The 23,171-nt window shown below is 42.1% G+C and overlaps 1 protein-coding gene across 1 annotated transcript; it reads right to left on the bottom strand.

Annotated features, from left to right (window-relative positions):
* Nucleotides 1-8,867: 8,867 nt before the first annotated feature.
* LOC108530146 (endophilin-A3-like) lies at nt 8,868-18,520 on the bottom strand. The gene is made up of 3 exons (XM_017872853.1): nt 18,485-18,520; nt 17,819-18,014; nt 8,868-9,529 (listed from the first exon to the last, which is right to left on the bottom strand). The coding sequence occupies exons 1-3, from the start codon at nt 18,518-18,520 to the stop codon at nt 9,324-9,326; spliced, it is 438 nt and encodes a 145-aa protein (XP_017728342.1). The 3' UTR covers nt 8,868-9,323.
* Nucleotides 18,521-23,171: the final 4,651 nt, after the last annotated feature.

Genomic DNA, 23,171 nt, shown 5'->3' with positions numbered 1-23,171 from the left:
AAAAAAAAAAAAAAAAAAAAAAAAGTCTATTTGTTTGAGGGACAGGAACCTCAGAAGAAAACATATCCTCAAGGAAGGGGAAGCCAGACAGACAAGCTTTATGGGAGAATAGCTAATGCCTATTCATATTAGAACTGCGATACATTCATGTTCCTACTTCTTTACCCTTTACCATGCAATGCTGAAAAACCCTCCCACTCTGATGCTGGGCCCAGCCTGTGAGATGGTAGCAGGCTGGATGTAAACAGGGACTTGAGTAAACTTTTTGAACTTTCCACCTGTGCTTTTGTTAGCTCTGCCTTCACTTTGAGACCATGCCCAGGCTAGCCTGCTGGAGGGAGAATGTGGAGCAGAACTGATTCACCCCAGCCAACCTCCAGACCTATGCAGCCCCAACCAACAGCCAGCTATCCCCCAGTCCTGTGAATGAGACCTGAAGAGCTACCCAGACTACATCACCAACTGCAGACTTGTGAGCTGAGTAAATATGTATTATGTTAAGTCACTGATTTGGGGGGTGGCTTTTTACACAGCATTATGTGCCAATACATAATTGAAACAGTAGCACAATCTTATGAGAGAAACAGGAGCACAATCTTATTAACGTATGGTGATATCTACCAACCGTATTCATTTTCTGGTCTAGCTTCTATCTGGACTCACACTTGAAACCTATATTGAGGACGTTTTAAGGCAGAACCAATAGAATTATTGGTTATTAGTCTGGGGAAAATAGCAGAGGATAAGCAAACTTGCTTTGGGATCCCATCTCCAGGAAGCAATGGAGGCAGCAGGAGGGGCGTTCTGCACTTTCCAACAGAATATGGTGTTGCTTTGGTGCGTCAAAGGCTCCATCGCCTCAGGTGCAATGCCTGTGGGCACCATCAGTCCATGCCCAACAGAAGGGAGAGGAGGCCAGTAGGAGAGGCAATGCCAGAAGAAGTGATGTGCAAGGGTATAATGGAATTAGGAGTAGTAGAGCCGGGTGAAGGGAAGACAGTGGCTACTGCCATGTTGCAACTGGCCCAATTTTCCCTGAGCATGTGTGAGACACTATCTGGGTGCAGACTCTGTAGAGACAACATCCTGCCCTATAGCTGAAGCCAGAAGCCAGGGAAGAAGCACTGTACATACAAACACTTTCATTTACACTCACTGCCAGGTCATGATCCTTGTATCTCCTCCTTGGCAGCTATCTGTCAACAGACACAAGTCTCATTTCAATTCCATGTCAGTAATCCAATGTAAATTGCTGAACCTTTTGTTGTTGTTATCATTAGTTTAACCTGTAGTTCCCAATAAACTTCACTTACTATGTATTAACCAAACAAGACAGCTCAGCATATCATGGGCATTGAGAATAGTCCTGCATTTCTCATTCCCCTTGGTAAATTTCTAATGTAACATCTAGAGAATGAATGCTGGAGGATGGAAAAGGCTGCTTTGTGAATATACATGAACAGACACATAGTGGGATGTAGTATAGCAGAAAGGCAAAGACCATGGGCATGGGAGGGAGACTGGGTTAGAATCCTAGCTCTGCCACTTGATTAACTGTATGACTGTGGACAAGTTACTCAGTGTTATGGCATCGCCATTCCCTTATCTGAAAAAAGGGGATAAGATCTGCCTCAGAGGATTGTTAATGAGAATTAAATGGGTTTATTCAGGCAAAATGTTTGGAAGAGCACCTGGCACATAATAAGCCTACAAGAGTTAGATATTATTATTATCATCATTATTTGGTTACAGACACTGAATGTACAACTGTTCTGGAGAAGTGGTGTGTGTGTGTGTGTGTGTGTGTGTGTGTGTGTGTGTGTGTGTAGCTGGCTGGAGGGAAAGTATATTGCCGTGAATTTACTAATGTACCATGGAATCAGAAGACTGAGAAACCTGGCTTAAGTTACCTGATTTAGGTGATCAGTCTGGCTTCTGGGCATTTGTTACAAAGTCAATGAACAGCAGTGCATTTCCAAGTGACTTGGGTGAACACTTAAGTGTGCAGTGAGGTACAGCAGACAATCTGATTTCAAACTCTGCCTCTGCCACAACAGGGATGCCTCTTTTCATTGCACTTCACAGATACTGTGATTTTAGAAAGGTTTGTAAAATCTCTGAAGGTTTGTGGTAACTCGTATCAGCATTATTTTCCAACAGCATGTGCTTTCTGTCTGTGTCACACTTTGGTAATTCTTACAATGTATTAAACTTTTAATTACCATATCGGTTATGGTCATCTGTGATCAGTGATCTTTGATGTTACTGTTCTGTTTTGGGGCGCCACTAACCATGCCTATGTAAGATGGTGAACTTGATTGATAAATGTTTTGACTGCTCCACTGCCTGGCCATCCCCCCTCAGGCTTCCCTATTTCCTGAGATACAACAATATTGAAATTAGGCCAATTAGTAACCCTACAATGGCCTCTAAACGTTCAAGTGAAAGAAGAGTCACAGGTCTCTCACTTTAAATCAGAAGCCAGAAATGATTAAGCTTAGTGAGGAAGGCTTTTGAAAGCCAGGGTCGGTTGAAAGGCCTCTTGCATCAGTTAGCTAAGTCGTGAACGCAAAAGAAAAGTCCTTGAAGGAAATTAAAAGTGCTGCTCCAGTGAATACATGAATGATAAGAAAGTGAAGCAGATTTCTTGCTGATATGAAGAAAGTTTGAGCGGTCTGATGATCAACTAGCTGCATTACCTGAAGCCAAAGCCTAACCCAGAGTTGAAAGCGGTGAGAAAGCTGCGTAAGAAAAGTCTGAGGCTAGCAGGGGTGGGTTCATGAGGTTTAAGAAGCCACCCCATAACATAAATATGCAAGGTGAAGCAGGAGGTGCTGATGGAGAAGTAAGTTACCTAGAAGATCTAGCTAAGATTATTGATGAAGTTGGCTACAATAAACAACAGGTTTTCAATGTAGACTACAGCCTTACATTGGAAGATGTCATCTGGGACTTTCCTAGTTAGAGAAGTCAATCTCTGGCTTCAAAGCTTCTAAGGACGGATTAACTCACCTGTTAGGCGTTAATACAGCTGGTGACTTTAAGTTGAAGCCAATGCGCACTGACCATTCCAAAATTTTAGGGTCCTTAAGAATGATGCTAAATCTGCTCTGCTTGTGCTCTATAAATGGAACAAAGCCTGGATGACAGTATATCTGTGTATAGCATGGCTTTCTAAATATTTTAAGCCTACTGTTGAGATCTCCTGTTCAGAGAAAAGATTTCTTTCACAATATTTCTGCTAGCAATGCACCTCGTCATCCAGGAGCTCTGATAGAGATATGCAAGGAGATGAATGTTGTTTTCACACCTACTAAAATAACATCCATTCTTCAGCCCACAGATTAAGGAGTAATTTCCATTTTCAAGTCTATTATTCAAGAAATACATCTTGTAAGGCTACAGCTACCATAGATAGTGATTCTGTTGATGGATCTGGGCAAAGTGAAAATCTTCTGGAAAGGACTCAGTATTCTAGATGCCTTTAAGAACATTTGTGATTCATGGGACGAAGTTAAAATAACAACATTAACAGGAGTTTAGAAGAAGTGGATTTCAACCCTCTTGGATGACTTTGAAGGGTTTAAGACTTCGGTGGAGAAAGTAATTGCAGATGTGGTGGAAATAACAGGAGAACTAGAATTAGAAGTGGAGACTGAAGATGTGACTGAATTCCTGCAACCTCATGAAAAGCTTGAACAGATGAGGAATTGCTTCTTACAGATGAACAAAGAAAGTGATTTCTTGAGATAGAATCTACTCTTGGTGAAGATGCTGTGAACATTATTGTAATGGCAATAAAGGATTTAGAACATTATGTACACTTAATCGATAAAGCAGTGGTAGGATGAGAGGACTGACTCAAATTTTGAAAGAAGCTGTGTGTAAAATGCTATCAGCACTGCATGTGACAGAGAAATCCTTTGTGAAAGGAAGAGTCAACCCATACAGCAAACTTCAGTGTTGTCTTATTTTAAGAAATTGCCGGCCTGGTGANTGAGTAAATATGTATTATGTTAAGTCACTGATTTGGGGGGTGGCTTTTTACACAGCATTATGTGCCAATACATAATTGAAACAGTAGCACAATCTTATGAGAGAAACAGGAGCACAATCTTATTAACGTATGGTGATATCTACCAACCGTATTCATTTTCTGGTCTAGCTTCTATCTGGACTCACACTTGAAACCTATATTGAGGACGTTTTTAAGGCAGAACCAATAGAATTATTGGTTATTAGTCTGGGGAAAATAGCAGAGGATAAGCAAACTTGCTTTGGGATCCCATCTCCAGGAAGCAATGGAGGCAGCAGGAGGGGCGTTCTGCACTTTCCAACAGAATATGGTGTTGCTTTGGTGCGTCAAAGGCTCCATCGCCTCAGGTGCAATGCCTGTGGGCACCATCAGTCCATGCCCAACAGAAGGGAGAGGAGGCCAGTAGGAGAGGCAATGCCAGAAGAAGTGATGTGCAAGGGTATAATGGAATTAGGAGTAGTAGAGCCGGGTGAAGGGAAGACAGTGGCTACTGCCATGTTGCAACTGGCCCAATTTTTCCCTGAGCATGTGTGAGACACTATCTGGGTGCAGACTCTGTAGAGACAACATCCTGCCCTATAGCTGAAGCCAGAAGCCAGGGAAGAAGCACTGTACATACAAACACTTTCATTTACACTCACTGCCAGGTCATGATCCTTGTATCTCCTCCTTGGCAGCTATCTGTCAACAGACACAAGTCTCATTTCAATTCCATGTCAGTAATCCAATGTAAATTGCTGAACCTTTTTGTTGTTGTTATCATTAGTTTAACCTGTAGTTCCCAATAAACTTCACTTACTATGTATTAACCAAACAAGACAGCTCAGCATATCATGGGCATTGAGAATAGTCCTGCATTTCTCATTCCCCTTGGTAAATTTCTAATGTAACATCTAGAGAATGAATGCTGGAGGATGGAAAAAGGCTGCTTTGTGAATATACATGAACAGACACATAGTGGGATGTAGTATAGCAGAAAGGCAAAGACCATGGGCATGGGAGGGAGACTGGGTTAGAATCCTAGCTCTGCCACTTGATTAACTGTATGACTGTGGACAAGTTACTCAGTGTTATGGCATCGCCATTCCCTTATCTGAAAAAAGGGGATAAGATCTGCCTCAGAGGATTGTTAATGAGAATTAAATGGGTTTATTCAGGCAAAATGTTTGGAAGAGCACCTGGCACATAATAAGCCTACAAGAGTTAGATATTATTATTATCATCATTATTTGGTTACAGACACTGAATGTACAACTGTTCTGGAGAAGTGGTGTGTGTGTGTGTGTGTGTGTGTGTGTGTGTGTGTGTGTGTGTAGCTGGCTGGAGGGAAAGTATATTGCCGTGAATTTACTAATGTACCATGGAATCAGAAGACTGAGAAACCTGGCTTAAGTTACCTGATTTAGGTGATCAGTCTGGCTTCTGGGCATTTGTTACAAAGTCAATGAACAGCAGTGCATTTCCAAGTGACTTGGGTGAACACTTAAGTGTGCAGTGAGGTACAGCAGACAATCTGATTTCAAACTCTGCCTCTGCCACAACAGGGATGCCTCTTTTCATTGCACTTCACAGATACTGTGATTTTTAGAAAGGTTTGTAAAATCTCTGAAGGTTTGTGGTAACTCGTATCAGCATTATTTTTCCAACAGCATGTGCTTTCTGTCTGTGTCACACTTTGGTAATTCTTACAATGTATTAAACTTTTTAATTACCATATCGGTTATGGTCATCTGTGATCAGTGATCTTTGATGTTACTGTTCTGTTTTGGGGCGCCACTAACCATGCCTATGTAAGATGGTGAACTTGATTGATAAATGTTTTGACTGCTCCACTGCCTGGCCATCCCCCCTCAGGCTTCCCTATTTCCTGAGATACAACAATATTGAAATTAGGCCAATTAGTAACCCTACAATGGCCTCTAAACGTTCAAGTGAAAGAAGAGTCACAGGTCTCTCACTTTAAATCAGAAGCCAGAAATGATTAAGCTTAGTGAGGAAGGCTTTTTGAAAGCCAGGGTCGGTTGAAAGGCCTCTTGCATCAGTTAGCTAAGTCGTGAACGCAAAAGAAAAGTCCTTGAAGGAAATTAAAAGTGCTGCTCCAGTGAATACATGAATGATAAGAAAGTGAAGCAGATTTCTTGCTGATATGAAGAAAGTTTGAGCGGTCTGATGATCAACTAGCTGCATTACCTGAAGCCAAAGCCTAACCCAGAGTTGAAAGCGGTGAGAAAGCTGCGTAAGAAAAGTCTGAGGCTAGCAGGGGTGGGTTCATGAGGTTTAAGAAGCCACCCCCATAACATAAATATGCAAGGTGAAGCAGGAGGTGCTGATGGAGAAGTAAGTTACCTAGAAGATCTAGCTAAGATTATTGATGAAGTTGGCTACAATAAACAACAGGTTTTCAATGTAGACTACAGCCTTACATTGGAAGATGTCATCTGGGACTTTCCTAGTTAGAGAAGTCAATCTCTGGCTTCAAAGCTTCTAAGGACGGATTAACTCACCTGTTAGGCGTTAATACAGCTGGTGACTTTAAGTTGAAGCCAATGCGCACTGACCATTCCAAAAATTTTAGGGTCCTTAAGAATGATGCTAAATCTGCTCTGCTTGTGCTCTATAAATGGAACAAAGCCTGGATGACAGTATATCTGTGTATAGCATGGCTTTCTAAATATTTTAAGCCTACTGTTGAGATCTCCTGTTCAGAGAAAAAGATTTCTTTCACAATATTTCTGCTAGCAATGCACCTCGTCATCCAGGAGCTCTGATAGAGATATGCAAGGAGATGAATGTTGTTTTCACACCTACTAAAATAACATCCATTCTTCAGCCCACAGATTAAGGAGTAATTTCCATTTTCAAGTCTATTATTCAAGAAATACATCTTGTAAGGCTACAGCTACCATAGATAGTGATTCTGTTGATGGATCTGGGCAAAGTGAAAATCTTCTGGAAAGGACTCAGTATTCTAGATGCCTTTAAGAACATTTGTGATTCATGGGACGAAGTTAAAATAACAACATTAACAGGAGTTTAGAAGAAGTGGATTTCAACCCTCTTGGATGACTTTGAAGGGTTTAAGACTTCGGTGGAGAAAGTAATTGCAGATGTGGTGGAAATAACAGGAGAACTAGAATTAGAAGTGGAGACTGAAGATGTGACTGAATTCCTGCAACCTCATGAAAAAGCTTGAACAGATGAGGAATTGCTTCTTACAGATGAACAAAGAAAGTGATTTCTTGAGATAGAATCTACTCTTGGTGAAGATGCTGTGAACATTATTGTAATGGCAATAAAGGATTTAGAACATTATGTACACTTAATCGATAAAGCAGTGGTAGGATGAGAGGACTGACTCAAATTTTGAAAGAAGCTGTGTGTAAAATGCTATCAGCACTGCATGTGACAGAGAAATCCTTTGTGAAAGGAAGAGTCAACCCATACAGCAAACTTCAGTGTTGTCTTATTTTAAGAAATTGCCGGCCTGGTGAGGTGGCTCAAGCCTGTAATCCCAGCACTTTGTGAGGCCGAGATGGGCGGATCACAAGGTCAGGAGATCGAGACCATCCTGGCTAACACGGTGAAACCCCATCTCTACTAAAAATACAAAAAACTAGCCAGGCGAGGTGGTGGGCGCCTGTAGTCCCAGCTACTCGGGAGGCTGAGGCAGGAGAATGGCATGAACCCGGGAGGTGGAGCTTGCAGTGAGCTGAGATCCGGCCACTGCACTCCAGCCTGGGCGACAGAGTGAGACTCCGTCTCAAAAAAAAAAAAAAAAAGAAATTGCCAGACACCCCAACCTTCAGCAACCCCACCCTGATCAGTCAGTGGCCATCAATATCAAGACCTTCCAGCAGCACAAATATTACCACTTGCTGAGGGGTCAGATAATCATTAGCATTTTTTAGTAGTGAAGTATTTTTAAATTAAGGTGTGTATTTTGGTTTTTTAAGATATATGCTTCTACACATTTAATAGACTACAGCATAGTGTAAACACAACTCTTCTTCTTTTTAAGTTCCAGGGTACATGTGCAGGATGTACAAGTTTGTTACATAGGTAATGTGTGCCATTATGACTTGCTGCACCTATCAACCCATCACCTAGGTATTAAGCCCAACACACATTAGCTATTTTTCCTGATGCTCTCCCTCCTCCCCTCCCCCAGCAACAGGCCCCAGTATGTGTTGTTCGCCTCCTCATGTCTATGTGTAAACACAACTTTTCTATACACTGGGAAACCCCCAAAATTTGTGTGACTTGTTTTACTGCAATATTTGCTTTATTGCAGTAAGCAGCCTGGAACAGAACCTGCAATATCTCTGAGGTGTGCCTGTATGTGGTCGTTTGAGCCTAGGTAAGTCAGTCAATGAGCCTCCTTCTTTTCAAATGGGAAATAATACCTGTCCCTTCCCATAATAGGGTTGTAGGCTCCAGTGGGCCAAACCATGTGACAAGTGGGTACCGTAGGCAAGGCCGGGGGCTGGTTCACTGAGCCTAAGAGGATGTTATTGGGGACTCAACCAACTCTTGACCATACTACTTCCTGAGCATCCATAACACAACTTGCTCAAAAAACCTATCCAGAATGTGGCAGCAGCAGAAGCTTGATTTGGGGTCTTCCATAAATAAACTTGAAGGTAGGCAGAAGGGCTTTCCATCCCCTAACTGGAAGGAGGATGAGTGTCATGTTTGAATCAGGTGGAAAGTGAAGGCTCCCATCAGGAGGCATCATCTAAGCATCTGCGCTGTGACACTTTGGCCATGGGGTGTCAGTTTGCAGCTGGAAGACTTAAAAATCAACAAATCAACATTAAAAATAACCAAGGCCTTTGCCAACACAGTATGTCATGTTTATTGGGCTATTCACAGGTAAGCTTAAAATACAATGAAGAAAAAAGATCAGACATCATCAGGAATGTCGAGAAACAAAATATTTAGCATTTCTTAGTTTCAAATGTTACCATTTCATTGCAGCTGAGGAATACAGGCCATTCATTGACATAACTGCAATGGGTGAGACTTATTTTTAGTAACAGGAAGCAAATATGTTTAACCAATGACTTTTAGGACAAGAAGCAAAAAAGAAAACAATATTTTCATGTAGCAAAGACAAGAAAATCATTTATACAAACTAAAGTGATACAAAATACATTATAAAGAGAACACACATACAAAAGTCATTAAGTTGGTCAAATAGCAAAGGATGTCACAGAACACCACACTGAGAGCACATTGGTGTGAATTCATTTCAGTTATGAAAGTATGTCCAGAGTGTGTTACACATTTACTGAGGTAAAGGCACGATCACTTCAACATAATTAATGGGGAAGAATCCGGATTCCCCGTGTATCATTCCTTCATACCAGTTTTCATCTATTTGATTGGTTAACGTAATGATGTCCCCTTCTTTAAATCCTAATTCTCCTTGGTTTTCTGGCTCAAAGTCATAGAGACCACGACAGCAGGGCTGGTCCATGGGAATGTTAGAACCTGTCCGCATGATATGGAGACAAAAAGTACAAGTTAACATCATCGATTATCCATGGGAAATTAGAAATGTGGAAAAACTTAGACCCTTAACAGCAGGCCCTGCTTCCTTCCCACAAGGCCAGCTCCACCCAGCTCACGGGTGCTGTTTGTGGTCTCTGGCTGCTTCAGCTCTCCCAGTTGCCTGCGCTGACGCCATAAGCCCAGTGTCTATCTTTTCAATACTCCCAGGCAGAGAAGTCATGCCCAGCCCATCTCCCAAAAGCAGTCACTCAGCTCCAACTGGAGTCCTAAGGGAGGGACAGAGGAATCACAAGGCCCACCTCCTTCTCTCTGGGAGCTTACAGTTTCTTTGTGGGGATTGGAAAATACATGAGAAACTTTTATTATTTATCTATCTATTTTTGAGACAGAGTCTTGCTCTGTCGCCCAGGCTGGAGTGCAATGGTGTGATCCTGGCTTACTGTAACCTCTGGCTCCCAGGTTCAGGCAATTCTTGTGCCTTAGCCTCCCAAGCAGCTGGGACTACAGGTGTGCGCCACTACCCCTGGCTAATTTTTGTATTTTTAGTACAGGTGGGGTTTCACCATATTGGCCAGGCTGGTCTCGAACTCCTGGCCTTTAGTGATCTGCTCACCTCGACCTCCCAAAGTATTGGGATTACAGGCGTGATCCACTGTGCATGGCCAAGATACTTTTAGAGAACAAATATGAAGTGTATATGACTCATGGTTCAGGAGCTCTGGGGAGTGGGTAGCAGGGAAGACCTTGGTGGTCAACAAGATCTTCCTAGTGCATGGGCAGGATGAGGGCTGGGAGGAGAGAAACCAGGACAAGAAAGGCAAGAATATTTACAGACCAGAATTTACAGACAAGAATATTTACTGACGTCTATTCCCAGAATAACATCAAAAACAATTTTTTTTCAAAACAAAAGCATGCTAATTGTGAAGAAAAAATACATGTATGCAAAATGGAGAAAGAAAAGTCAGAGCTGTAACCCATTACCCCAGAGATAACTGGACTAGCTTTCAGATTCCAGATGTCTTCATGATTACATTTGTGCATATATTTACATATAGTTGTTTTCATAAAAGATTCTTCTTGTACACACTAGGTTGAATATCTTCCAATTTTACTTTTAGTTACTGACTAGCTGTCAACTCTCACAATGTAACATTTCTTCAACTAGTCTCCTGTTGTTGGACATTTATGGTTCTTCCTTCTTTTCCTTCTCTTCTTTTCATCTCTTCTTTTCCTTCCTTCCTTCTTTCCTTCCTTCTCCCTCCCTGTTTTTCTCGACTTCTCTTCCTTTTGCTTCATTTTCTTTCTGTTGTCTCTTTTATTCCCCCTTGGCTTTTAGAGACAATTCTTTGGGGAAAAAAAGTTTATACATAAATATCCACAAATGTGCACAATTAGTTCCTGAGGATAAATTCCAAGAAAAGGATTTCATGGTCATAGAACATGAATTTGTTCTAAAATATCTGACATTTAGTGTCAATTTATTTTTCTATTAGGGTTGGTGCAAAAGCAATCACAGTTTTTGCCATTACTTTCCATGGCAAAACCCGTAATTACTTTTGCACTGACCTGATATCACTATTTTTCTTCAAATGTTTAGAAGTCCCTTTATACTACACATATTTACCCTTTATCTGTCATTTCTGATACAAACATTATTCCCAACTTATCATCTGTTCTTTTTTTCTTTTTTCCTCATTTTGTTTTTGAAGTTTGTGCTGGCGGTAGGGCAGAGAAAGGGTTTCTGTCTTGCTGTGGCATGAATGCACAAATTTAAGAGTATAAACAGTCAAACTAATCACACTTTCTATTCATGGTTTATTCTCCACAGTCCTATATAAATACTCAACTAAATTTTATTCTAGTATTTTTATTTATTTATTTTTCATGTCAGAACTTTTACTTTTATAATCCATTTGGATTTTGGCAAAAGGAGGTAAATACCTATTATATTTAATAATGCTTATGCAGTTATACCAACGTAATTAAATAATCCATATTTTCTCTAGTGATTTCAAGTATTGCCTTTATCTTTATCACATATTTAATTATCATGGGACTTAGATCTATTTTTGGATTTTCTATTTTGTCCCACTGACTCATTTTGGTAACAGTACCATATCGTTTTAAATACTGTAGCTTTATAATAAATGTTAATAGGCTGGGTGTGGTAGCTCACACCTGTAATCCCAGCACTTTGGGAGGCCAAGGTGGGCAGTTCACTTGAGGTCAGGAGTTTGAGACCAGACTGGCCAACATGGTGAAACCCCATCTCTAAAAATACAAAAGTTAGTCAGGTGTGGTAGCACATGTCTGTAATCCCAGCTACTCAGGAGGCTGAGGCGGGAGGATCACTTGAACCTGGGAGGTGGAGGTTGCAGTGAGCCAAGATCACACCACTACATTCCAGCCTGGGTGACAGAGTGAGACTCCATCTCAAAAATAAATATAAATAAATAAAATGTTAATAACTAGTAAAACTAGTTCATAGTCATTACTCTTCTATTTCAATATTTCCTTGCTATTCTCATGAATTCATTTAACTAGGTATATTTTAGTATTAATGTGACATGTTTCTCTCAGAAAAATCTCACTTCAGTTTTGACTGGTTCATATTTTTTTTCTTTGAGTATTAATAAGATTAATCTTAGGAGTTTTTTTTCTTAATAAGTGACTTTTGCCATCCTATTTGATGATTTCCATTTTTATTTCCTTTTTCTGTTATAAGACATTTTCCTCCCTCTAGACTTCAAGTGAGAATTGAAGCAAGTTCTGCCAGAGATTATGTTCTTTCCCCACCAAGTCTTCTAGGTCCAAGTGAAGAGAGAAGGTATGGGGTATTTCTATGGCTGTCCAAATGAGATGCCCCTTTGTCCTGGGGAGAGGTAGAGAGGTGACAGCATTGTGGGAGGAGGAAGAGAAGGGTTGGGGCAGTGGAGATTCCTGGTGTGAGAAGGATTATATTATGTTTGTTTAGACAGCTTGAAATTCACAGAGTAGCGCCTGTTTCTCTAAGGAACAGGGCACTCTAAGGAGCCTTCATCAGTGAAGTACCACAGGTTGTACCAAGGTAGCTTCCTGTTGCCTTCCTGTGACAGTGGTTCTCAACTTGGTGGCACACTAAACAGCCCACTGCCCAGGTTGAACCCCAAACCAATGAAATCAGAAGCTCTGGCATCAGTATTGTTTGTTTCTCAGGTCCTTCCAACGTCCAGGGGAGGTTGACAACTACCAGTGAAATGATCCTCTCCTCTACTTCCCCCAGGGAAGCATTAAAGGTTAAAGAGACTCAGCTGGCAAGGAAAGGGAAGGGGGTAATGGCAGGGGAGCTCTTCTTCCCTTCAGGGAGGCAGCTCCTGTCCCGGGACTTTGAAACTCTAGACCCACCTGCAATATAACCTCTACGATCTACGTGATGTTTCTAGCCTCTGGATGGCTCCTTCCATGACAGACCCCATCCCTGCCTAAGTCTGTGTATTCCTCTTGTCATAATGATGAAAGCTAGGGGGTAGAAGGCTATAAATATCAGGGTTTAGTTCACTATTTTGTATTTGAACAGAACAATATTCAACGATTTCAAACAAAGCATAGGGGAATAGAGGGCTTACAATACAGAACTTTTCATTTTTCTTGGGTCATGGAGTGCATATGTGGGTGGATAGGCGGGGGCTGAGCACTGAAAAGGGCAACCTGAGCCGTGAGTCAAAGTCTACTTTATTAATGTATACTGTTTTAATGTGGATTATAAAAATAATTCTTATTCTTTTAGCATTTCTCCCACTACTAGTTTTTAACAGAGTCAGGTACTAGTTTTTAACAGTCAGGTGCCAAACCACATGGTAGTCTCGGGAAACATTTCCTTGAACACAGAATGTTAATGCTAGAATGGAATTTGGCAGTCCTCCATGAGTCCTCCCCTTTTCAAAAAGAAGCCATCAATGCCTCTGAGAAGTCACAATGGCCTGGCCCCAGGGCTACTGGCTGAGCCAGAAACAGGAGGGCTCCAGACCCCAGGCCATCACCTACCTTGCTCCATGTCACCTCCTACATGATATCACTAAGGGTTGCCAAGACATTTCATAGGCTGACACACTGACTACAGGGCTAATGATAGATAGATAGATAGATAGATAGATAGATAGATAGATAGATAGATACATTTATATATTTCCCTCCTATTTACTCTATAAGCCACCTGCAATGACCAAAATGCTTAGTGGCAGGCATACACTTGTCCAAGTGTATGTACCACTTCCATGTGTAAACCAGGCCACCACCTCCATGTGTAAACCTGTTCTTGCTGCACACACACACAGAACAAATCACGGAAAAGCTGCATTACTCACTTCTCATGTCATTCATTCTTGGCAAGGAACCACTGCCACATTGCCCACTTTTATATTCTGAGAGCTGGAAAGAGACCAGCACTCCTATCACACTCCATCAGCACCTAAACCCAAGACAGGGCATCTCTCCAGAGACCACTGAGTAGAAAGATCCTGTTCGAGAGCCCCCTGACTCATGCAGTGCAAGTGCACCTGGCCCTCCAGCCACCACTGGGCTGCCTAAAACACTAAGAGCAATTGGCACTTGCTAAGTAGGCACTTGGTAAATCCACCCCAACCAGAGCTCAGACTGGCTGCCCTGAATTACACATGCAGCCAGATGATATTCTGAAGTATCAATGCCTTTTTCATTCTGGGTCATTTCTGTTGCCTGGGGCCCTCAACCCAAGGAGCTGGGGCTTGCTTCTCTTACTTCAGGAGGAGGGTGGAACCCAGACATGAACAAAGCAGTCAATGTTTAGCTTTTAAGTTCCCAAATAAAACCATTTCAGTTGTGACACATTGTGAAAGCCAAGGCTTTTAGGCTTTCTGCTAGAGCCAGGTAGGCTTTTATAAGATTTAAGAGCAAGAGCGATAGAGAGACAGAGGGAGAAAGAGAGAGAAACTCCTGGGTTCCAAGGAACTAGAGTTTGAAGAACTCAGAGCCTAGCATTTTGATTATAAGCCATGGAGAAGGAGGAGCTGTTTCCTGCCATCCAGAGAAGAGATACAAGCTCCTCCTGGAGGCAAGGAAGTAGGGAAGGGGCCTGGAGTGAGAAGAGGATGAGCAAGAAAATTGAAATGCTCCTTGGATGCCACCCTGGGGAAGGGGGTCTTAGACTCCACTTTCCACAGAAATTCTGGGAGAAGGCAGCTATCAAAGTTCTCTGGACTAACACAGGGGCTGCAGCCCAGTGGAAACCATGTGGTGTCACTAAGTAGAGATGGGGCCTGAAGGCTGGTGGCTCCCTGTGAACTGTGAACAAATTCCCTCAAGTTCCCAGCAGGAAGTGCTGAGGGGTCACTGAGGCCAGAGACAGCCTGGGGGCAGTGACACAGGGTTCCAAATGCAGAGATTCAGCAACCCAGAGAAGAAGGCCTGGGCCACAGATGTCAGCAGGTCCTGACCCAGGCCCAAGGCCTCCTGTGACGAGCCACCTCAGCTGTGGAAGCGAGCTTCCCTACCTGACACCATGATGTTCTGTAAACTCCCCTCACATCCAGGCAACATCTTAGGACTGGACCAGTGGGAGAAGAGAACCTTCAAGAAAAACCAACAGCCCTGATAGGGAATTTCTACTCTGAATTGACTGTTTAAATCCGGAATCACCTAAGTCATAAATGGATAGTCTACGCTTTCTATTGGAAGAGACTGAGCTACCTTGAAATGGCAAGATTGTGCTTTTTTCCACCATTAGAAGAAATGGAAAAAAGATTTTAAAACTTTTTTTTTTTTTGGTCAACAGCAGAAATGGAAAAAAGATTAAGTTGTTTCCACCACTGGTCTACATAGAGGCTTGCAAGCAAGTTCAGTTCAGCTAAATAGAAATTAAGTTGCTGCCCACCTGAGTGACAGTGTGTGAATTTTCCCTTGACACAAAAGTCACCACGGATGGAGCCCCAGAGTCCAGGCAGAATGGGCTGGATTTCCTCAATGGAGGCTTTCCAACTCTGTTAGATATAAGCCTCTCCAAGAGAGCTGAATGCCTGGTTTCCCACCATCAGAAGCCGGCACCTCAGCTGAAAACATCTCGTAAGAAAAGACTGGTCCTACTCAGTGTCCCATCTTTGTTGAAAACCCCCTCCCCTTTCCCCTGTGGTCCTGCAGCTGGCAGTTCCTCGTCTACCTCCACCTCCTTGCTCTCTCGCATTCAGTAGCTGGCACCTGGAATCACTGGGCATAGTTGCAGAGAAGTTCCCAGCTGGCTGCTGTGGATCTGGGTGCCCTTGAACAGGCAGCTGAAACCCCTGACCCTGGGCTGTCCAGTGAGACGGCTTCAGCCAGGGCTGCCCTCCCCAAGTGGCCCTGTGTTTATTTTCTCTTACTCCTGAGACCTGACTTCAACCAAACGTGAGAGCCAAGGTGAGAAAACACAGTCTTCCTTGTTAAAGTATTGAAACAAAGATTATTTTAACAGAGAAAAGGGAGTGTCCCTGTTAAATATTTATTATTCAAGCTCCGTTCCACACCATTAGGAAAAAGAGAGAGAGAGAGAGACGCTACCACAAGAGTTTAAGATGGCTGGTCAGTAAGTACTGTATCAGTAACACAGTAGGAGGTAGGAAAACCACGTTCCCCCTGAAATAAACTGACTTCCCTCTTGGCATTAATATGGTTCAGTCCCTCTTATTTTAACAGCAGGAAAATTATTTGCAGTTCCCTCCCCCAACTCCACTTATTATATATATGTATACACACACACATATATATACACATATATATATATTTTGGCTAAAGTCTCTGCTGCTGCAAAGAGTTATTGCATATGCAGAAATGCTGAGCACATTTTATTAAGGTAGAGGCAGTCCAGTCTACAATTCCTCAGCCCCACTCAGCTACAGGGATGAAATAATAACTCTCAGGTGTTAGTGTTTACCATGTGCCAGGACAATATTCTAAGTGCCTCAGAGATATTAGTGGATTTATGGATTTAATTCCCAGAGAAATTCTATGAGTAGGTACCACTATTTCCCCCAATGTGAGGGATGGAGAAATTGAGGCATACAAATTTAACACAATTAAGCCACAGCACTGAGACTTGACCGCAGGCCAGGTCGAGAGTCCGTGCTCTTGATCCCTATGCCATATACCCCTCTGAAAATTGTTAGTTTGTGGTTTTATCCCTACTCTTTTTCTTTCTGTTCTCCTTTTTTTTTTTTTTTTTTGAGACTGTCTTGCTCTGTCCCTCGAGCTGCAGTACAGTGCCCTGCTATTGGCCTGCAGCTTTGACCTCCTGGGCTCAAGCAATCCTTCCGCCTTAGCCTCCTAAGTACCTGGGACTATAGGCACCATCATGCCCGGATAATTTTGGTATTTTCTATAGAGGTGGGGTCTCACTATGTTGCCCAGGCTGGTCTCAAACTCCAGGGCCTAAGTGATCCTCCTGCTCTGGCCTCTCAAAGTGCTGGAATTACAGGCATGAGCTACCACACCCGGCCTTCTCCCACACCATTTCTGAGCCAACTCCAGCCAATGGGGTGGCCCATCAGCTGGGCTTGGAATGAGCCTTTGGGTCTTCAGTTCGGCATACCTCAGGATGCTCCCAGGCCTTGGAAGGATCTCTAAGAGCATTCTCTACCTAAATCCTACCCAGATCCCCAGGAAGGTCTGTCCATGTCCCACCTAGCCTTGCCTGTCACACCTGAAGGAAAACTTCCGGGCACTTAGTCTCTATCCTGTCTTCTTCAGCCTGAGTTCCAGCTTCAAAGTGAGCAGCTCAGGCTTCAGTTAAAAACAGTGCCCACTCCAGGTGGTGAATTAGACACCAGAGTAGAGATGGCATCAGAAGGGACTGGCATGTCTGTAGCCTGGCCTTCTCATTTTCTCTCTCTCTCCCATATGCCAGGATCTGGAAGCCTGTTCTCCAGGGCTCCATCTCTAACCTTGATTTTAAGGGAGGTGAAGGTGGAAGGACTGGTCAGTGGTGAAAGGGGCGTCCTTTTCTCTGTTGCACTAAAAATCACAGCTCTTTTGTGGAACTTGTGTTCTTTTCAGACCACCGAAGGAGCCCACTGTGCTCGCTCCTTTGCTGGCCTTGACTGTGGGGACTTCGTGATCTGGAAGCATTCGGTCAGAGCATCCCCACTGAAAGGCAAACTATGACCCCACCCCCACAGCTATTTTGAGGGGCAAAGGGGATAGAGAGAGAAGTAATTCACACAATGCTGTCAACATAAGTCCCTGTTGGGGTACAAGGTATGGAGTCTCCCAGAAGCTACTGACCTGAGAAGGGCTCTTTGTCTTTTAGTAAATCCCCCAGACTGTTGTGTCTTTTGAGTATTTTAGTTCCTGCTTTTATAGTTTTTCTCTTGCCTCCCTTGTAGTCTGGCTGCGACCTGTCACTTTTTCCTGCCGTCAATGGCCTTCCCGAAGCAGTCCCTTGGGCCTTCCTAATCTGCTGGTTCCAGTCTGCTGTAGGCTGGGAAATCAGATAACCAATTATGTAACATTAACAGTGCTGCATTGTGGGCTCTTACTCTGTACCGAGTCCCTGGCCCAGTACCCCTAATTCACAAGATCCAATTTAATCCTTAGAATAATCCTGTGAGGTAGTAATGAGAATCTGCATTCATTAGATGACGAAATTGAGACCCAAAGGTATGAACTGAGCCAGGATTCGGGCTTCCCTCTGACTCCAAAGCCCACTTTGCAGTAAGGCAGGTAACACCCCTTTGGGCTGGGTGGGCTCATATTCTGCTCACTTCCTGGCCTGAAGTCAGGAAATCCAAACGTGTTTCCTTATTACTTACACCACTTGTAGAGCAGCTAAGGAACAGACAGGAAGGTACCTGCTGATGGGGGGAGTCCACATCCCAGTCAGGAATGGGACCCCAAGTCTCCTGGAAGCTTCGGTTCCAGAACCCAGGTGACCTTGAGGTTTGACTGTACCTGCACCATCCGACTAGAGAGTTCATCTCCTACCATGGTGGGGTAGAAATCTGATTTGGAACTTTCAGGTTTATTTCTGGTTCCAATTCATTTTCAAACTCTCACCCAGTGTTTGAAAGCATAGAGCCGGGAGCATGGAGCCAGGCACCATGCTCAATCTGTGAGATACCATCTCCTCTGAGTTCAAACAAGCATATCTGGTTCAAACTCCCTTCAAAAAGTTTCTTTTTTCCCATTTATAATCTCAAATTGTTATAGCAGAATTCGTTTGAAGCACATACTTTCTCGCTATCTAACCCAGACACAACACTGGTGTCCAATGCTGATAGATACCACAGACACTATCTGGTTCAACATCTCTAACATATTGTTTTTCTCCATGGGGAAGAGCGCACTGGACAGAAGCTTCAGATCGCTGCATCTTTGCTGTGGATTAGGTCATCTTTGGGTCCTGATTTCCTTATCTGGAAATTTTAAGTGTTGGTCTATGATGGTTAAGTTGTACACTACCAAGTAAAATCTAGTAAAAGTCTATGAACTGTCTTTCTAGAAATAACAGCCCTGTATTTATCCACAGGAGATGTGATTTATTGAAATTACTTGTCAACGGAACTCAAGCCTAACCATTAAAATCTGTAAAAGTAAGCATGTGTGCTTTATGTTAACCTTAATGCCAGTCTTCCTCAATTTACTTGGGTTATATTAGATGGGTTTAACTAATAAAGTTGTGCCCTCCCCCACCTTACAAAACCATGACTTGTCTACTGAGATGACTTTTGCAGATAAATATCAAAACCTGTGGCCCATTTATTTATCAAAATAAACTTTCTGGCAGGTGACCCCTCTATTGCAACCAGATCCAATGTGTGTGGCTTGTTTTTGTTGCTGTTGTTGTTGTTTGTATTATTATTATTATTATTATTATTATTATTATTTTGCCACTCTGAGTTCTGGAAAATGAAAATGCAAACAGCAGCCTTCATTAGAGTTGACTTTCTGGCCACTGGCATAGTGATCAGCTTGCAGATGATACCTTGTCTGGCCTGCTCCTTGCTTTTTCACAATGTGGATTAGTTGCCAACATCTAAAAGTCAGGAGATGTCACATAAACATAGGGTTTCTGGCTAATCTTGAAAAATCAGAAAGGCTAGCTATGATGGGCCCACATTCTCAGGCAAGGGGCACTTGTCGTAGACTATTGGCCACCCCCTTCAGAAAGAACAAGTGTTTTCTAGTTGTTGAAGGACACACCTCTCTCTGTCATGATCCTGACTTGGAAGCTTAAGTCAGCCATTTATCACCAGCCTTGCACTACCTTCTTACACTTTTCCTATGTCTCTCATTCCTATAATCTGGCATTCAAGTTTGCACTTGCAGCCACATCCACTGGACAACTCTAGGGGGTGTCATTCATATGGACTCAGAGTCCCCTGGATGGTGCAACACCATTGTTGCCTGGTTTGTAATCCCAGGACACAACTGACTTCTACTGTATTTTTTAAAACAAGTACACAAATTAATATTTAGATGATGGTATTTTACATTTTAGCTTACAGATCAAATGTATCATTATAAAGTATATGTTAAGATTTTAAAATATGCAGCATTTGAGATCATTTCAGCAAAGTCAAAATCCCCACAACTAAGTCAGAATTTATATAGTCTTATGGCTTTTCAAAACTCTTTTTACAGGCTATTCAGAATAATTGCAGAAAATCATTCCCTGCAGTGAGGAAAACTTCCCTCTCTAAATCTCCCTTCAGACTGGAAAATAACAGAGAGACTCTTCCTGTTCACCTCACCAATGGCTACTGATCAGCAATAATAATCATATTTCACACTTTAATTGTTAAAATATTTTTTAAAATATAGAAAATATTAAATGTTCAACCTACCCACGTTTCAAATTACTAAGAATGCTAAGTACTCACAAAAGATAACTACTGCACCCACAGAATTTAGAGCTAGAAAGTACCTTGGAATGTATTAAGTCAAATCACTTCCTCTAGGAACAAGTTCAAATCGGTCTAGAGGTGCTAAGAAACTCACCCCAACTGATACAACTTAGAAGTTCCAGAATCTGAACTATAACATGGGACTCCTGTTTCCTTACTTTTTTCTCTCTTGTCAATAACTCTGACTCTGAAGCACTACTGATAATACATAGAAATGGATCTCGGGGGAAGGCTGTTAGTGGGGAAGGGGAATAGAAGAAAAGAGGTGGAAGGAAAGAAAAGAAATGTAAGAAACAACATGCTCACTGAACAATCACCATTGTCACTGCTCTGTGAAATTTTAATTTCTTCTACGGAAATGTAGGTTAAAAAAATTGCATGTATTTCTATTTGTAAAGTGTTCATCTTCTTTAATTTTCAAACTTCATATTTCACTTTTGAATAAATGTTTATTTTCTAATGTAATCCTAGACATTTTGTGCCAATGAGGGGAATGACTTAGGCTCTAGAAATTACTTTCAAGCTGCCTTAGAAGTGTCAAGAAATTTATAAAAGTCTCTTTTATACCTAAAGAGAGTTAGAATGTCTTAATACAAGCCATTTGGGAGATTTATTTCACCTCACTCTGATGTGCCTGTAGCACACATTTGGAATGAATATTTGTTAACTAATTTCAGTCTCCTATATGTTTAAAGCAGGTCCCAGTTTGGGGCATATTAACCCTTAGTTGTGATTACACAAAGTGGTACCCCTTTTAAGAGTTTCGGCAAGAAGAAAAAAAAAAAACTTCATAAAAAATGAGTTGATAAAATACATTTTGTCCTCTAGTCTTTAAATATATAATTCAGGAGGTGACAACCTGGTACCCAATAAAAATTCCTCACGGGCGAGGAAGATACTTGAGCATGGGTCACAAGTTCCTACACTATTTTCTTAAAAATCAGTGGTTTTCTGGGAGCTACACAGGCACACGTTTCAGCTCAAGGATGTTTCTTGGCCTCCCTTTCTCTTTGGGGACAGAGGGGAAGCTTACACTGACGAAACAGCATGACCCTACACTCGTGGGCTTGAACAGGCAGTCGTTTCTCCCAGCCAAGACCTAGAGTTGGATTTTGTCTGCAATCTGTCATTTCAAGATGTGATTCTCCCCCTTCTCCATTTTGGCTCACTTTACTCATTCTCTTAACTACCTAGCAATGATATTATCAAAGATTCCATCTCAGTCCCACGATGCATTCTGCTTAATTGACTTATGTTCTTTCATCTCTCTCTTTTTTTCTTTAGAAAGAAGAAATGATGAAGAAAATGTTCTTGGAATTCATTTCTGGCAGTCTCATGAGCTTTGCTTTCATTTGTTAGAGAAATGCTTGACATTTTCCTTTACTTTATAAACACTATGTGCAAATCATTCAGAATCCTAATGGAAAGTAATTTCCCATTAATGCAGGCTATAAATGTCATTTTCTTTTGAAACTGTGCCTCAAAAACAAACAGTACAGGACCCCCTTTACACTCGCAAATTCCACCCACAAATCAAGGAAGCCCAGTGCTAGGTGTGTGAGATGGGGACTTGAAGCTACCACCGAGGGAAACTTAGAAGAGGCAGCCTGGGACAGGCACAGGCAAAAGACACACAGTGGCACACAGTAGAGTTTGTTGCAGTGGCGCATATGGGACACTGAGCCTTCTTAGAAGCCAGCTTCTGCACATCTGTGATCTGTCTGAACATCGCCCTTCTAGGAACTTAATCTGTCTAGGGACCCAGCTACTGGCCAAGAAAGAGGGGACAAAGTACTGACATGAGCGGCCTCAGTGAGGAAGCCAAAGACCTCACTGTCTTCTGCTTTTCCCTTCCAAGTCAGATGCATTCAGCGGGCTCCCTTTGCAACCACTTGCTGACCACAGATTCCCCATAATCATGAATCTTGGAAATAAATCATTCCCAATGCTCTTGGCCATTTCATAATATTCCCTAGTATTCCTTCTTAATGACATAACATGAAATATCTGTAAGGTAAAATGCCCAGCTCTGCTACTTCCTGGCTCTGTGATCTTGAGAAGATCTCACTTAACCTCTCAGAGCCTCTACTTACTCATCTGTAAAATGGGGACTAAAAATAGTACTAGAGATGTATACAAAGTATTTATACAATATCTAACCCATAGTAAGTAGTCAATAAGTGTAGTTGCTATTATCATTATCTTATTATTTATTACATTTTTAAATTATCACTTCCTTGGAGTACTGTTATGAGGATGAAATGAGTTATGTCTATGTCTATAAAGCACCAAATACTAACTCCTAGCATACTGTTGGCACTCAAATGCTAGGTCCCTATTACCTTAAGGGATACTTTAATTCAAATACCTTTTCATTTTTATAAGGCTTAACACTCTCTACACTGCCATTCTGTGAGCTCAATCAAAGGAAAGTTGAGCTCTCTCTTTGGTGGCAAATGAGAGAATGGTGTCTTGGGAGCTTGACCTGAGGTCCTATCTCTAAGAACTACTCGGGTGCAAGCTGGAAAGGTAGAGACAATGGGTCAAGGACTGAGCCCTGGGGTTCTGGGTTCTCCTTTCCTACTGGCATTGAAGGAGGGAAGCTGAGGTTGAACTCACTGTGAAAAGTTTTAGTTAATTTGCTTATACCTAGCTGCTGCTGCTTCTTTTTTTTTTTAGACAGAGTTTCACTCTTGTTGCCCAGGCTGGAATGCAAGGGTGCGATCTCGGCT

Source organism: Rhinopithecus bieti, unplaced genomic scaffold (assembly GCF_001698545.2).
Source record: "Rhinopithecus bieti isolate Rb0 unplaced genomic scaffold, ASM169854v2 scaffold_8013, whole genome shotgun sequence".
Taxonomy (NCBI): Eukaryota; Metazoa; Chordata; class Mammalia; order Primates; family Cercopithecidae; genus Rhinopithecus; species Rhinopithecus bieti.
This window is presented reverse-complemented; position numbering and strand designations above follow the sequence as displayed.

What these genes read in the sequence shown, in the direction of transcription:
- LOC108530146 (XM_017872853.1), bottom strand. Translation starts at nt 18,520, where the DNA reads ATGGTAGGAGATGAACTCTCTAGTCGGATGGTGCAG. An exon ending in TCTCTAGTCGGATGGTGCAG is followed by an intron (nt 18,015 to 18,484) that starts GTACAGTCAAAC and finishes CTGATTTCCCAG; the next exon opens with CCTACAGCAGACTGGAACCA. An exon ending in AGACAAAGAGCCCTTCTCAG is followed by an intron (nt 9,530 to 17,818) that starts GTCAGTAGCTTC and finishes TCATGCGGACAG; the next exon opens with GTTCTAACATTCCCATGGAC.